This window comes from Lichenostomus cassidix, chromosome 2 (assembly GCF_008360975.1).
Source record: "Lichenostomus cassidix isolate B80296 chromosome 2, HeHo_3.0, whole genome shotgun sequence".
Lineage (NCBI taxonomy): Eukaryota > Metazoa > Chordata > Aves > Passeriformes > Meliphagidae > Lichenostomus > Lichenostomus cassidix.
The window spans coordinates 31,911,944-31,927,258 of record NC_139482.1 but is presented as its reverse complement, the minus strand read 5'-3'; the positions used below and the strand labels follow the sequence as shown (position 1 = coordinate 31,927,258).

General features: G+C 46.5%; 1 protein-coding gene across 3 annotated transcripts in view; it reads left to right on the top strand.

Moving 5' to 3' along the window:
* Positions 1-8,257: 8,257 nt before the first annotated feature.
* Positions 8,258-15,315, top strand: part of IGF2BP3 (insulin like growth factor 2 mRNA binding protein 3) — a 113,646-nt gene continuing 106,588 nt past the window's right edge. For 2 of the 3 annotated variants that reach the window (XM_085050921.1, XM_085050919.1), the window contains exons 1-3: positions 8,258-8,584; positions 9,124-9,345; positions 10,603-10,663. In XM_085050921.1, coding sequence (XP_084907047.1) covers positions 9,171-9,345; positions 10,603-10,663 — 236 coding nt within the window. In that variant the 5' untranslated portion in view covers positions 8,258-8,584; positions 9,124-9,170. Of the gene's footprint in view, positions 8,585-8,674; positions 8,756-9,123; positions 9,346-10,602; positions 10,664-15,315 lie in introns of all 3 variants that reach the window. The other variant, XM_085050920.1, reaches the window with a different exon arrangement.

Below are 15,315 nucleotides of genomic sequence, written 5' to 3'. Positions count from 1 at the left end.
GTTTGCAACAAGGCTTCCAATGTGAAAGAAAAAAAAACAAAATCAAAACCAAAAAAAACCAAAAAATACCCAACATTTTGTACAACACTAAAACTAAATCAATTGCAACTTTATTTGCAGCAGATGGAAACAGTGTCTGTCTGTGCAATAGGGTTCTTGTAGGGATTTCAGGTACAAAAATCTCATTTATTTTTGGCTCATTTTTTTCATCATAACGTATAGATAAAACAAAATATTCCCTCAGGCTACAGTCTGTCAAGTTTTTTTGTTTTTTTCTTCCATTTGCTCAAAAGAGTTTCAAAGATGTCTGGAAGAATATGTGGGGCAAACTTTATTTTTCTTGTGGGAAAAGAAAGGGTTGTTCCCTCTTTCCTAATTATTAAGACAACTGAACTTTGAAACTTGGCATTTCACTGCTTCTCATTGGAATACACCCATGAACCACTTCGAAGTTTGTTTTGAACCTCTGCAAGTTATTTACAGGACACGGGGAAAACCATAAATTAGGTTGACAGCTTTTGCATCCAGAAAGCTGATCTGGTTTGTTCTGTTTCTTCAAAAGCCAGCAACCAAAAATCCCCTTTGCAGCTCAGAAGTGTAACCTTTTAGCCAGGCCAGGGAGAGATTTCCTGAGGAACTGAGGGGGCACCTGTTGGCCTTTGACTTGGTGGAGCCAGGAAACACTCTTGTTATTTCCACTGCTTAACTCCCCCTGCCCACACTTTTTCTCCACACAAATAACCACAACTTGTTAAAAAGATGCATGTCCCAAAGTAGGAGTACTTGGGTGAGCTTTAGCTACTTAAAGCTTAAGGCAATATTAAAAGGGTGCAATAAAAATTAAAAAGTGAGGATATAAAAAAGTTATATTCAATCAAATTATTAGACTATATCACTGATATGAAACATTCCCATTTATTGTTATCTTCTTAGACACAGTGATTTAATTATTTTGATTATTTTTATTTTTACTTTTACTCTAACAGAGAAAGCTCTATTTTTACTAACTTGCCAAATCTACAGGAAATTTAAATAAAATTGTCTAAATTTCAGGGTTTAATTAAGCAATTTGAACACTCAATTCAATTAAGTTACTTTGTGTCTATGTTTCATTGATCTCAGAACAGATACTTGGTTTTTTTTGTTTTGTAAGAAATTAAGATCATATTTTGACTAGAACAATATTTCAGTTCAAAATTAGCCTCTCAGCACTGAATATTAACATTAGAAATCCACACACAATCAAAATAAAGGGACCCAAACACTTCTGAATTTTCCTGCAGCCATCATTTAATGTAAGAAAGTAGATTGAAGCATGCAATGGACATTTTTTTTTCCCACCCAAAGAATGAAAAGAAACACATTTTGGCATTTCTTTGGTGATGCAGCTTTGTCTATATTTTTTTTACATTGTGAACTGAAGGCAAATAAGGCAGGTATTCGCCTTGCCTCTAGCTGTTGCCTGTGAGAATGTTTCACTGTTTACATACAGGCTGGGGCTTTATCACAGGTCTGATGCAAGAAAGCTGAATTTTTTCTCTGGCCTCTGTGACCCCATTACGGTACTTTGCTAGTGTGCATTCTGTGAGCTCAGCCCCACTCCTACAGCATGACTATACGTTCAAACAATGGACTCAAAACAGGCTTGCAAAAAATAGCCTCAAACTAGCCTTGCAGGCTTAGGTTTACCTAAATACATCACTTGTTTCATGTTTTCCTACTTGATTTTCTAACTTTGGTTTGAGTAGTATTTTAAGAGCATTTAAAAGCTCAGATAAACTGTTTACTGTCACAAAACTTTAAAGAAACCTATAACATTCCTAGAAGAAAAACTTGAATCTGAAATTTTTAGAAACAACTACTTAGTCTAAGATATGTTTGTGTGCTTCCAGTTGTATCAAGGATTGCCCAATTGAGATGTAAATTGAGCTTTAAAATAGGAATTAATTAGCATGAAACTAATGCTATATGTATGCACTTTATTTTATCAAACTAAGACTTCTATTTATTTTCACAGGTTTTACCTTATGGGGTTGCAGGGGATTTTTGTTTTACAGGTCTCTCTTCTACTACTTAAATACTTAATTTTGTAGAACTTTTAGTTACTTGACCTTACTCTGGGAAATAACTAGACTTTACACAAAATGTTTTAGAAATAATACTGTCAAGCTTCATTGACTATTTAACTGTCAGAAAACCATAACTTGGGGAGAAAAATATAGGGATTTCCTTATATTGCCTTATATATGCCAGCCATTTTATACTGATAATACCTACCCAAATAGATGTCCTGCAATCAAAGTTCCCTAACATTTAATACCAAAACCATGTACAATATACTAAGGTAATCCATTGCAAAGCAAATAGTTATATATAGCTTTCATATAGCTTTCATGAGAAACACAAAAGACTAAGTCTAATTTATTTTAGACCAGATAAAAAATAATTGAAATTATCTAATGAAATTATTCGTATATAGGCACTAATGTCTGCAGGAGGAGCCAACAATCCCACAAGCTCAGCCTTCAGCCTCACAGGTAGTTTTAAACTGCCATATACTCTATAATTCACAGACTCAACTATTCAGTCTTCTTAAGAAACAGACTGGAAACAAAAACATGACTGTAACTAACATTAGGATGCTTTCTGATCTTGAGAAAAATAATACATAGCAAATGACAGAACATATATTGTAGTGGGAAAATACACTTTAAATACAAACATTCATGACCACATTCTTCAAAGGATATACATATTAATGGCCAATTTAAACAGCACTTTTCATGAATGTTACATTGAAATCAGAATGCTTATTCCTGATGAAATTTCCAAAAGACCAAACCATTGCCTAAACTGGATCCAGCAACAAAATAAATGCATTTTGAGATATTCAAACAAATTAAAACAAAACAAAACAAAAAAAGCAAAGCATGAAACTTCAGCAGCTACCATCTTAAATTTTGCCTAAATATAACAAAAAAACTAATTTGTATCCAAATGAAGATTTTTTTAAATATTAAAACCAAATTGTTGCAGACTGTCTTCGAAGGCCAACATCACACTAGAATTTTTAGAGGAAGAGAGAGAATTTTTTCTTATTAATAAATAATGGCTACTTGGAAGAAAATCTGGACATTAAAATCTAACCAATACCAGGTACTAAAAAGCAAATCTAACACTCCTTCTCTATAATTGTAAGACATGGAAGGTCCTGGGGCTGAATTCACAATAGACCTACGATACTGTTAGCTGAAAACACCGTTATCGTACCAGTAAGGCAAAACAGATTCTGGAGAGGAGGGTCTCATTGTTCTCGCCAAAGGGATTTCATGCTTGGGTTGCTGCCCCATTTTACTCCCTTACTTGATTTTTTTTTTCCTCTTGGCAAAAGATCTCCTTGATGAAAGGAGGAGCAAACAAGAAATATATTCTGATTTCTCTAAATTATAGGAAAACAAAACCAGAACAAAACCCCATCTGAAACGAGTTAAAACACACTTAACTAGTGAGAAACACTTTTGCTTCTTAAATAACGCCTTCATTTTCAGTTCTCCACTCCTTGTAAAAGCCCAACAAAATATTCTTTTGCTAGAGGAAGCCATATTGGCAATTATTCCTGTCACTTGATCAAATAAACTTCTGATTTTCTCTGGTTGTAATATATATGATATATTTATATTTTTACTACATGCTCTTTCCAACACAATTGCAAAGATCTCAGATTTCAGATATCAACCTGAAATATGGTAAGCTCTCATTTGAAAGTCCATTTTAAATCCAGCTGTGCCAAGTAAAGTGAACACTGATGAAAACTTTATGTATATGTATATACATATTAAAAAGGACTGTAAGTTATTTTTGTATAATCAAAATGTAGGTGATCAGATTTTTGTTTTGCAAGATCTGTTTGCAAATGTTTGAAAGATGAAAACAAGGTACAGCAAGCAATCAGTACTTGAATAAAGAGATCCCTGGACAAAATGGGAAAAAAAATACTTACTTTCAAATCAGCATGTAGAGATTCGTTCTAAGCCACAGTCACCACCTTTGATATACCGGAATACTTATTTAGAAACTGTTTGTATTATTTTAGTGCAGTAAAATAATACTGTGATCACATTGCGTTACAAAATCAAGAATTCCTGCAACTTCCCGGTCAGCAAAACAGCACAGACAGCTAACCTCTTTGTAATTCTTTTTTATTGGAAAGAAACTCTAACAGAGTTGGCTACATTGTTTTATCTCAAGCTCTAAAACTTCCGATGCATCGTGAGGTTTATTTGTTTCGTTCCACGCCGGCACCGCCGCGCTCTCCGTTGCCGATTCACCGAGTTTCGCAGCATTTTGTGACCAAAACTTCCGAGCCGGAGCGGAGCGGGGCAGACCCCGCTGCTCCCGAAGGCGCCGCGCCGAGTCCCGACAGCCGCCCCGGTGTCGGGGGAGCCGAGCCGAACCGAGCCGCTCCCGGCCCCGGCAGCGGAAACAGCCGCCGGCACGGAGCCGGCGCCGCCTCCAGGAGCCGCCCGGGCGGGCTAGCGGTGCGCCCCTCGGGACGGGCAGCGGGACCCCCCGGGAGCGCCGCTCCACGCCCGGGAGCACGGATCCCTCCGGAGGCGAGGGGCCGCCGCCGCCCCCCGGGCCTGGGAGACCGCGCCGCTCCCGGTGCGGGCATCCCGCGGCGCCGGCCGCGCTCCCCGCTCCCGTACGAAGCCGCGCGCCGCCGCTCCTTTGTTCGCCGCCCCTCCCGGCACGGCTGCGGCAGGGCGGCCCCCGGAACCGGCACTTCTGCGGCGTGGCACCCACTTACCGCCTTACAAAGCCCCGGCCCGCCGCCGGGAGGGAAGGAGGGAGGGAGGGCTCGGGCTGGCTCTCCCGTCCCGTCCCATCCCGGCCCTGCCCTGCCCCGGCCGGTGGCGCCTCACCCCCCGCCCGTCTCGTCTCGTCTCCCCTCCCCGCCCCCGCCACCCCCGCGCCCGCCGCCGCCGCTTTCGCGCCACGCGCCCCGGGGGCCGGCGCGCGAGCCAATGGGCGGCCGCGCCGCGGCGGCGGGCGGCGCTGGTAGGCGCAGGGCGCAGCCAATGGGAGGCGGCGCCGCCGCGCCGCTTTACTACGAGCGGCTATGGCCGCCCGCGGGGGCTGCGCGCCCCGGGGATGGCGGCGAGGGGAGGGCGGGCGGGCAGAGGGACGGACGGACGGACGGACAGACGGACGGGGGAGGCAGGGGCGCTACGGGGCTGGCGGCGCCGGGCTGGTCGGCGCGGTTGCCCGGTGCCGTCCCGTCGGCGCGAGCGTCCGCCCCGCGAGGAGCTGCGGCTCCGCGCCCGCGCCGCCGTGGCGGAGTCAGGGGCGGTGGCCCTCCCGCCGTCGTGGCGTTGGCCGCTCCGAGCCGTGGGGAGCGCCCTCCGCCGCCGCGCCCCGCGCCGCCCGCCCGGCCCCCGCTGCCCATCGCGCCTCGGCCGCGAGCCCACGCAGGAACCTTCCGTGGGCGGCGGTGGTCTAAAAAGATAAAACCAAAACCCAACCGAGCCCCAAAAAAGACATTTAATGGGAAATACTGGGGCTGCGGGCCGTCCGACGTGCTACCCACCCACCGTGCGCCGAGCGCAGCGGGAGCGGGGGGGTTCGGGCCTCGGGAGGGGCAGAGAGGGAGCGCCCTGCCCGCCCCTGGCCGTGCGAGAGGGGGACGGACACGGCGGAGGCTCTTGGATTCTCACCCGGAGGTGGGGAGAAGCACATGGTTGAGTTTTAATTCTAAACGGCAGAATGTCGTAAAAGCCCTTGCTAATTAAAGATTGGCTGTGCTTCCTTGTGTGCAATATTTATGGAAGTATTTTAACTTCTTGGCTTCTGTGGGCAATAAACACAAACAACTGAAATACAGAAAAAAATATAATTTTTTATAATGCCTTTTCTTACTGAGGTAAATCGAAAAATACATTAATATGTGGGAATACTCTGTTGTGTGCTCACGCATTTGATTTGTGACTGCCAAAATAAATTACATCTCAATTTTTAAAGCTATATTCTCAATAACGTTAACATTTGGGAGTGCCCAACTGGTCTGAACTATGTTCATCTGTGCAGGGAAGTGGAGATTTGTCAGGCAACATGAACAAATTTTTGTTGTTGAATTGCCTTTTTTGGCATTCAAGATTTGGAATTACTCTTGAAACCACTAACCAACCCACACTTCTTAACAAACAAAGCTATACATTATTTAGATTTACAGAAAATATTTCAGCTTACTAGCAAGAGGTTTTCAGGGTATAAAAAAAAGGGGGGTATTGCTAATAAGTAAGGTTCACCCCCACAATATCTGATTACAAAGCGGTTTATGATGTTGTTGGACAACTGATGCATGGTGTTATCATGAATATTCAATCTTCATTTCTTAAAGAAATCTTTTAATAAAACATATTTTCAGACTAGAATATGAAATAAAATATATGCACCCTGTTTAGCAGTTTAAGAGGAAATACCAGATAATGCTGTACACCAACCATGTAGAAATGAGCACATGGAGACTGCCTTATAGATGCAGTACAAATCAAATTTATAAAGAATGCAATTAATCTGCAGGAACAGCGACTAATTCCTTTCACAAGTTTAACTAAGAATTCAGTTGTTTGGAGGGGGCTGTTTTTGACTTAGATAAGCAATTATTTATTTTAACCAGACTATACAGAGTGGGGTTATGAAATACAAATTCATTTAGGAAAGAATTCCACATCCAGCATAAAAAGACATAAACAGGTTAAATCGCCAGGAAAAAAAAAATCTCTCTCCCCAAGATAATTATTTGTTAATTTTCTGCAAAATGGAAGTTGTGATTAAATTCTGATTAGTGAAACACAAACCACTCGATTTCCTCAATCACAACCTGACAATTAAAAGTTCATTAAAATAACTCTGAGATTAAAATATGGGTTGAAATTACGAATATTAGGGCTTTGGTCAGCCAACCGCTTGGATGCACACAACAAAAGGGCCGTGTTTCCAACTTACTGCAGCATTCCCCCAGCCCCTGACAATTTCACAATGGTCTGGGGCTCCAGCCTCATGGTGAGCCATGTCTCCTTGCATCATCATACCACCACAAGAGAAATCTTTAGCGACTGACTCACCCCCTGAGCGCTGGGTACCACCACCACCATCGCCGAGCTGCGGCGGCCGCAGCGTGCGTAACAAAAGCCTGACCCCAGCACGGCTTCCAAGGAGATTTAAATCACCCCTCTTTAATTGTATACTTATTAGAAGTTAGGCACAAAACTAGGAAGCGTTCCTCTTTACTACGAATTTCCAGACATACTACAGGACATGTGGAAATCCAGTCACTGCTCACTAATGAAAGTATTTAACCATTTTCCATGGATATACCTATTAAAACGTACCACAAGGAGCCTACCACGGAATAAATGAAACCTTCGGATAAAGTACGTTGAATTATTAAACAAAACCTACTAGATCGCTATATTAAACACAGTGCTGGCTTTCATTTCCGTATCCTTTCTTCATCTTCAGGCAACGTTTTGTTTGCACTGGAAAGGCTCCACACCCCCAAACCCCTCCCCCACAAGCCCACCATTGTATCTGCACGAATGTGGAGAATTATGAATGGTTCCTTAGACCGGGCAGGGGGAGGGGGGGAGGAAAAGAGGGGGGTCGCCAAATCCCTTTGTGTGCCGTTACCAGCCGAGGGCAACGGTGCCTTCGCGTTTCCCCCCGCGCCGTCCACCATTGCCCAGATGGGCAGGGAGCGCAGACCCCCCGCCCCTCCTCGGGCCGTGCAGCTCCCTCGCCCCAGGACTCTCCTCTTCCTCATCATCCCCCAACTCTCCTCCACCCCTTTGTCTTTTTTTTTTCTTTCTTTTCCCCCCTCTCCTCCTCTTTCTCCTTTCCGTAAGACTCAGCGCAAGGGGCACCGCGAGTAATGCGGGATCATTACCATATGGGGCTCCTCCGGGGCTAGAGGGACCCCCCGCCCCCGCCCCGCAGCCCCCCAGCACGCAGCCGCGGCGGCGCTGCGCGGGAGCGGATCCCGCTCTCTCCCCGGCCGCCTCCCCCCACCATCGCACCCCCTCTTTTTCCTCTCCCTTTTCCTCCTCCCCCCAACCCTTAGTGCCGGGGAGCGGGATCGCCCAGGCACGACCCCGATGAATAATCCCCACCGCCTGGCACGGCGGGGGAGGAGCGGGGCGGGGGGGCGGGCATTGCGGTGCCTTTTCCCCTCCCTCTCCGGGATCACACCCCGCTCACACGGGGGGAGGTGCGGCCGCCCAGCCGTTTTTGGGCGGAGGGGGCGAGCAGAGCGGACTCCCCCGGCGGAAGGGCAGAGGCGGCGCAGACCGGAGCCCACCCAACTCCGGTTTCCCTTTCCCCCGCCCTCCGGCCCTCTCTAAACTTGTCCTGTCCTGTCCAGCCTCCCCCCACCCCTCTCCCCGTCCTTCACCCCAGCCATCCTCCTCCTCCTCCGTGAGTGTGTGTGCGCCCCATCCACTCGCTAATTGAAGAGCTGGGATTCCTCACGTGAGAAGTTGATTTGTAGTTTGAACACGTGGCTCATTCAAAAAGCCGGAATATTCAAGTAATTTTTTTCTCTCTCCCTCCGTCCTTCCCTCCCCCCTCCCCTTCTCTCTCTCTCTCTTTTTTTTTTTTTTTTTTTTAATACGGAGAGGCGGCGCCTGCATGCACGTAGTGTGACATTTTCATAGTCCGCCTGCTGCTGCCAAAGGGGCTTGGGGGCAAGACAAAAAAAGTAGTTTTTTTTTCCCCTCCCCTCCTCCTTTTCCTCTTCTCAGCCCGCCATCCGCGGCCCCGGCGCTGGGTGTTTCCCCCGTGCCCCCCATGCGCCCGGGTAGCACGGCAGGCACTTAGGGCTCCCGTTTGGCCACGCTTTTTCCATTTTTTTTTCTTCCTTTTTTTTTTTTTTTTTTTTTTCCTTTTTTTTTTTTTTTTTTTTTTTTTTTTTTTACCCCTTGAGAGAGAGAGAGAGGGAGGGACACAAGCTGCAGATCTGATTTTTTTTTTCCCTCTCCCTGTCCTCTCTCTCTCTCTCTCTCGCTCTCTCCTTCCTCCATCGCATTTTGTTTTATTTCCCCCTTCCTCCCCACCTCCTCTCGCAAGACGAGGGTTGCAGCCCGCGGTGCGCGCCTCCCCGAGCCGCCAGGAAGATGAACAAGCTCTACATCGGCAACCTCGGCGAGAACGTCAGCCCTCTCGACCTGGAAAGTCTCTTTAAGGACTCCAAGATCCCCTTCTCGGGCCAGTTCCTGGTGAAGACGGGGTACGCCTTCGTAGACTGCCCCGACGAGAGCTGGGCCATGAAGGCCATCGAGGCACTTTCAGGTGAGTGGCCCCTTCCACCACCCCCGCCCTCTTCCCGCAGCCCCGACGGCTCCCGCCGCCCGCGCTCTTCCGCGGCCGCGGAGCGGCTGCAGTGGCGGCCTGGGCCGCGCCGCCGCTTGGGGGGGGGCTGAGGGGGTCCTAGGGGGTCCCTGTTCCCTCCACCCCCAGGTGAGGTGGAAACTGTTGTTTTCCGAGCGCGGTCGGAGCCGCCCGGCCTTCCCGCGGAGCCTTTGCGCGGGGCTTGAGCAGCGGCGGCCCCCCGGGAGTGGCCGGGGAGGGGCGGGAGCCTGGGCCCACGGACCCGCGGCGCGGCGGTTCCCATGTTTTTCCAAGCCCCACGGCCAGCCCTGCCCGGCCGGGGGCCCTCGCTGCATTGGGGGGGCGGTGGGGGGGGCGGTGAGTGCAGTGAGGCGGAGGCGGGCTGCGGGCGCGGAGCCCTGCGCGGGGCAGTGGCTGCACACACACCCCCCGGGCACAGCTGGACTCCCCCGCAGCCCCTCGCAGGGGCCGCCTCCCCCCGAAGCGGGCTGGGGCTCCCTCCGGCTTGGCTTAGGCCGCGGGGCTGGGGGCGAGCCGCCGAATTGCTCCAAACTTGGGAGGGGGGAGCCCTGCCTGCCCCCCCGCCCCGTGCTGCCCGGCTATTTATTTCGGTTTCTCTTCGCTGCTCTCACGCACCCATCACCGCCTCCAGCAGCGCCGGCTCCTGGCCCCGACATCCTGTTTTTGTGTGCTTAAAAAAAAAAATATTTTCGCGTGAAGCGGCTTTGCGGAGGTTTGGTGGGAGAGTCTGCCTCGGAGGAGATGGGCTCAGGTCTGCCGGGAGAGGCTGCCTCGGAGGAGATGGGCTCGGGCTGCGCTCCGCGTCTCCTCTCGGCTCCCTTCCCGCCCGCTTCCGCGCAGAAAATCGCCCGAAGTTGGCGGCACGGGGGGTGGCGGAGCCCCCGCTCCCCCTCCCCGAGACGGGGCCGAGCCCGGCTCCCGCACACGACGTTTCGCGGGCTGTTTGCAGCGCGGGGCGGGGGAAGGGGCCCCGCCGAGGGCAGCGCGGCTCCCCGGCGGCAGCGGCGCGGCCCCGGGCGCCGAGCTGTGCCGCCTTCCCGGGCGCCGCGGCTCCGCGCCGCCGGTGCCCGGGCTGCCGATGAATGGGCTAACGTGTTGCGCTCCTGTTTCCTGCTTCGCAACCCTGCGAGCCCGCTCCTAGAGACGGGGACGCACAGCCGCGCTCGAATATTTTCTCCTTTCTGTTTATGTCGGCAGGTAAAGTGGAGCTGCATGGGAAACTCATAGAAGTTGAACATTCGGTCCCGAAAAGACAAAGGTAATTTATTTTTATCCACACACCCCCCTTAGCCCCCCCGCACCGCCCCTTGCCCTTAGTTATCCAGTGAGAAGCAATTTGAAAAATGCTTAGGTTTGTGTTTCTCTTCTCTGTAGATAAATGCACCGCTTTCTTAAACCCACAGGCATGCACCCGGTGCTGTCCGAGAGGTTTTCTAGAATCACCCCATGTATTTCTAATGTAGTGTCTTGGCCAGGCAGCAGTGGTACTATTTAATTTATTTAAAAAAAAAGAGGTATCTTTCCATGGGAGAAGCAAATTATTATGGTCTGATGGCAAATAATTGTGTAGATTTTAAAATCTAAAGTTCCATGAGAAGAGTTAAAATCTGTGTGCTAGCAGGAAATGAAATGTGGTGTTGTGAACTGTATAACGGGCAAGCACGTGAGCTCTGCTTCAGCAACAAAAAGCACCTTGTAAATATACTGGTGTATCAATTTTTTTGATCCTGCCATGTTGGAGTCTGCAGCATTTTACAGGCAAATAGTAGAAGTCTTATCTGTATTTGAGAGGATTTTATCATCGCTATTTTGAGCTGGTTTATAGAAGAAGCAGGAGAAGGACTCCTTCCCAGTAAGGACAGGATTTATGCATCCTTAATTTCTAAACATACGTTTAATTTTTGCAAGGCAGTAATTTTGTTTGGCCTCATGTAAAGAAGCAATACTTGAAATAATGCAGTAGTATTTTTATGCTGCCTATAGCAATTTAGCCTTCTTCTTTCACAAATATTTATATGATAGAAAACCTGGAGTGCACTAGAGAGTAAAAAAAAAAAAAAGATCAAACTTTCCACGTGCTTGTTCCTGCACTCCATTATTCAACCTGGGAAGTATGTCTGTCTGTGCAACTTTATTAAAAGGGGCTTCTACTATTTCAGGATTATTTATAAAATTACAGACTTTTTAAGATAGTTGATTGGAAAAGATGATTTATCGGTCTTGATGAGCATTGTATCATGGTATTTTGAGAATTATAAGTTTGATCATCAGTTTAGTGTTAGAGGAAAGCTTCACTTGAGAACATATGGAGGATTTTTTCCATAGTTAATGGAGGAGGGAATCCCTCTCTGGACCAATTAATTGCATGTGAATCTTTATTCCTATATTTATTTAATACTTCTAATTGAAAATTAATATGGTGTATGTGCTCTTTCTCCTTTAATATGCAATGTATATAGTTTTGAATTACAGAAGCTTATATTCCAGATATTTTGCATAGAAAAATACTCTTGTAGATGGAATATACTTTTAGGTTTAAGAAGAAAATTCAGTGGGACATATAAAAATCGATAATTTCCTCTTAGGCTAATAAATACATTTACTGTCGTGCTTATTAATCTTAAATTTGCACAAAGAGCATTCTATTTATGCTGTTGAAAAGAAATTCATTACACTCATTTAAAGGTAAACTTAAAATTACTGGTGCTTTCCCAACTTTTTTTTTAAATCATTGTTTAATGTGTTTAAAAGTATTTTCCTGTTCTGTCAGCTGTCAGCTGAAATGGTGTAAAAGTCCATTCTTTGTACTGGGTACTGTGTCCTATTTGTCTGTGAATTAGCAATTATCAGAAACATTTATCTGTCTGTAACTTGTTGAAAAAAATTCTGCACTGGACTTAAAGCACTTTTCTAGGCATGCGTTGCCTACATATAGGCATATTGAAAAAGCTGCAAATTTAATTGTATCTGCATGCCTGTATTGCTTTTCCCAAAGCCCTTATTTGTTAAAACACTGTTTCATTGTGCATTATCATGTTGGAATGTATTAGATATAGTTCAGATTTATACTGCTGTTTAACAGAAAATTAAATTGTATTTCTCATAACTGTACTTCCTTCCCCTTTGTTTCCGCTCCCCCTCTCCCAAAACCTAATATTGAGAGCCACTTAAAATTCATTCATTTGCCTCCATATGTAAAAGTGACTCTCTTGTTCTTTTTATAGATGTCTAATTTTTTTTTTTTTTTGTGGGGGGTGAGGGTGTCAAAAAGTTGGAGGTTTTTTTTTTCACTTGTTTTTCTAAACCTTGCTTACTGGGCACATACTGAGAGTTGTTAGCTACAATGTAAAAGCACAGGTTTCAAATGTTGAGTATTGCTGGCGAAAGTGGCTCAGGTGGTTCCAAAGTAACTTATTTGAAGTCTTTGTATCTTTTTACACCAGGGCAAGGTGTAGCAGCAGCTGGGGTGTGGTGGGGGGTGTTGCTCGCCTGGCCCACCCAGTGTGTTTGCTCGCTCTAAGGCCGGGCAGCGCTTTCCAGAGAGCCCTGTGCACTCCAGCGGGAGAGATACGGCTGGAGAAGGGACGCCATTTAAAAAAAAAAAGTGGATGTGTCAAGTCTGTCTTTCAGCATGAGTGTACAATTAATAGTTTGGTCAAATGATTACTTCATAAGAGCAAAAGTTGTTTTGCAGTGCAACGAAATTATTCAATACATTGTATTGACCTCTGCTGCTGTGAGGCTGCTCATGGAGACTCCTAGCTCCCCTCCTCACAGCCCTCTTAAACATGATTTTTAGGGGGGGTTTCTGTTGTTTTGTTTTATTTTTTTTCCAGAGTGTGTACATTATTGCTCACAAAGGTGATTTGTGGGTATCTTTCTCCAGAGGCAGCTGAGGTGCACAGGAGGAAAGGGTAAGGGTTTGGTAATCCATATCCTTGTCACATAAAGGAAGGTCAAGAGGTGGTGTCAGCTAGGGTTGCCATAAAGTTGAGCTGAATCTAGAAGACATGGAGTGTGCCTGGCTTGTTATTCAGGGCAAAATTCTTGGGCCCAGTAGTCACTGCATTCCAGCCCTTGCTGGATCTTCTGATTTGAAGTGGGCACACCCAGGTTTGCAAAATTGCCTTCCTACCTGCTGTGGAAGGAAGGAGAGAGCCTGTGTGTGGCTTTCTCCCTCCCTGCTCCCCTGGAAGCATTTAAAACCAGACAAGGCGATACGCTGTGGCTGAAAAAAGGGGCCTGGTCAAGGTTTCCTTGATGGAAGGGTGGGCTGCTATTTTGGGGGAGGTGCAAAGTATTTAATAAGCTCAGAGTAGATTCCTGACTTACTATTGAAATCTCAAGGGAATGCCAAAGGAATGCAGCATTTCTGCATTCAGACCCCTTGGTGTGGAAGAAGGCTATTGCAATATTTAAGGGTTTAGGTCACTTTATGCAGAAGTTAGGGGAGGCATTGTAATGATTTTGACTGCTAGTCACGCTCTGAGGAGGAAGGCAGGGCACCGTTAGTCACCTCCACCCCTTAGATGAGTTTTCTGCTCACAAAGCAGCAGCGCAGGAGGAGGATGGTGGCAGCCCATGGCGTACGTGGAACTTGTGGAGCGAGGCTTTGGGTACTACCTCACCACAATCCAAGAGCAGCTGGTATCTCACAAGGCGATGTAGGCTGCAATCTGATTATTCAAATGGCCCTGATGTCACTTGTGCGCAATGAGGGGGGAGGGCAGGCGCTAACTCTGGGCACCTGGGGATGTGCCTGGCGCAGCCTCCCGGCCTGGCTTCCCTGGCCAGGTGGGCTTCCCACCCGCACCTGATCCACTCTGCCTGCTCCTGGGGCACTCAGGTACCTAAATTGCTCACCAACACCTCGCTTGTAGTCATGACGAGGTGTTTTTCCAACTGGAAGGTTAGTTACTTTTTTTTTCCCCACCTTGAGGGCTCTTTGTTGAGAAAATAAATTCACTGTGTCTCTTCTGGGGGATTTTTTGGGGAAGGAAGCAGGAGAAGTGGGTAGCAAAGGTGCACCCTGTAGGTAATGCTGCTCTATGGGGAGAGCAATGGTCTGCCGGCTGTGCTTCACCTCTAATGCTGAGGTGTCTGAAGGCTGTGATTTGAGGAAAACATGCCCCAAGTCACTCTCATGCAGCCACCTCTGTTCCACGGGGTGACCATTAGATGGGAATTAGATCGTGTTGCTAATTATTGGTATAGTGAGGGTTTGTAACTTGTGTGCACAAGATGGTGGGAAATGGTTTTGTGAGGCTAAAGTATGTATGGTGGCTGCAATGGCCACAGTTACTAAAAAAATAAATTAGTGGCATTGATTTTTTAGTTTTGCTTCTGTAAATATCAAGTAGGTAGAAATATGCTCAAAGTAAGAAGACATGCTAGAAAATATGCCATTTCTTGGCCATATTTGTCTCTTTACTGTGCACAGACTTAAAATATTTTTGAGAGTGAAAGGCCAAAACTCTACATAGTGGTTTGAAGTATTTATTCTGTTTCCACATTTGTTTTTGCAGATGTGTACAGAAATCTTTAATCTTCAAAATTTTACAATTAGGGTGGAAACACCAGCTGTAACTATTCCTATACAGACAATGAGTTGTGGCAAAACCAGATAATCTTCACCAATCATGTTAACTGTTACATTGTGGGAAGTTTAATTTTTATAGTTTCTCTAACTGTTTTGTTCATTAATAAAAAAATTCCCTTCTTGCTGCAATTTTAAAAAATCAGCTGAAACACATGAAATACAGCTGTAAGTTAGTGTCCTGAAAGGTTGGTCCTGTTCTCGTTTTGCTAACTTCCCTTTATAGAAGGGACCCTGAGAACATACTTGTACTGGACTTTAAATTGTGCATAGATATGGTAAATTTTAAAGGGGTGGAATAAAAAAAAACATTT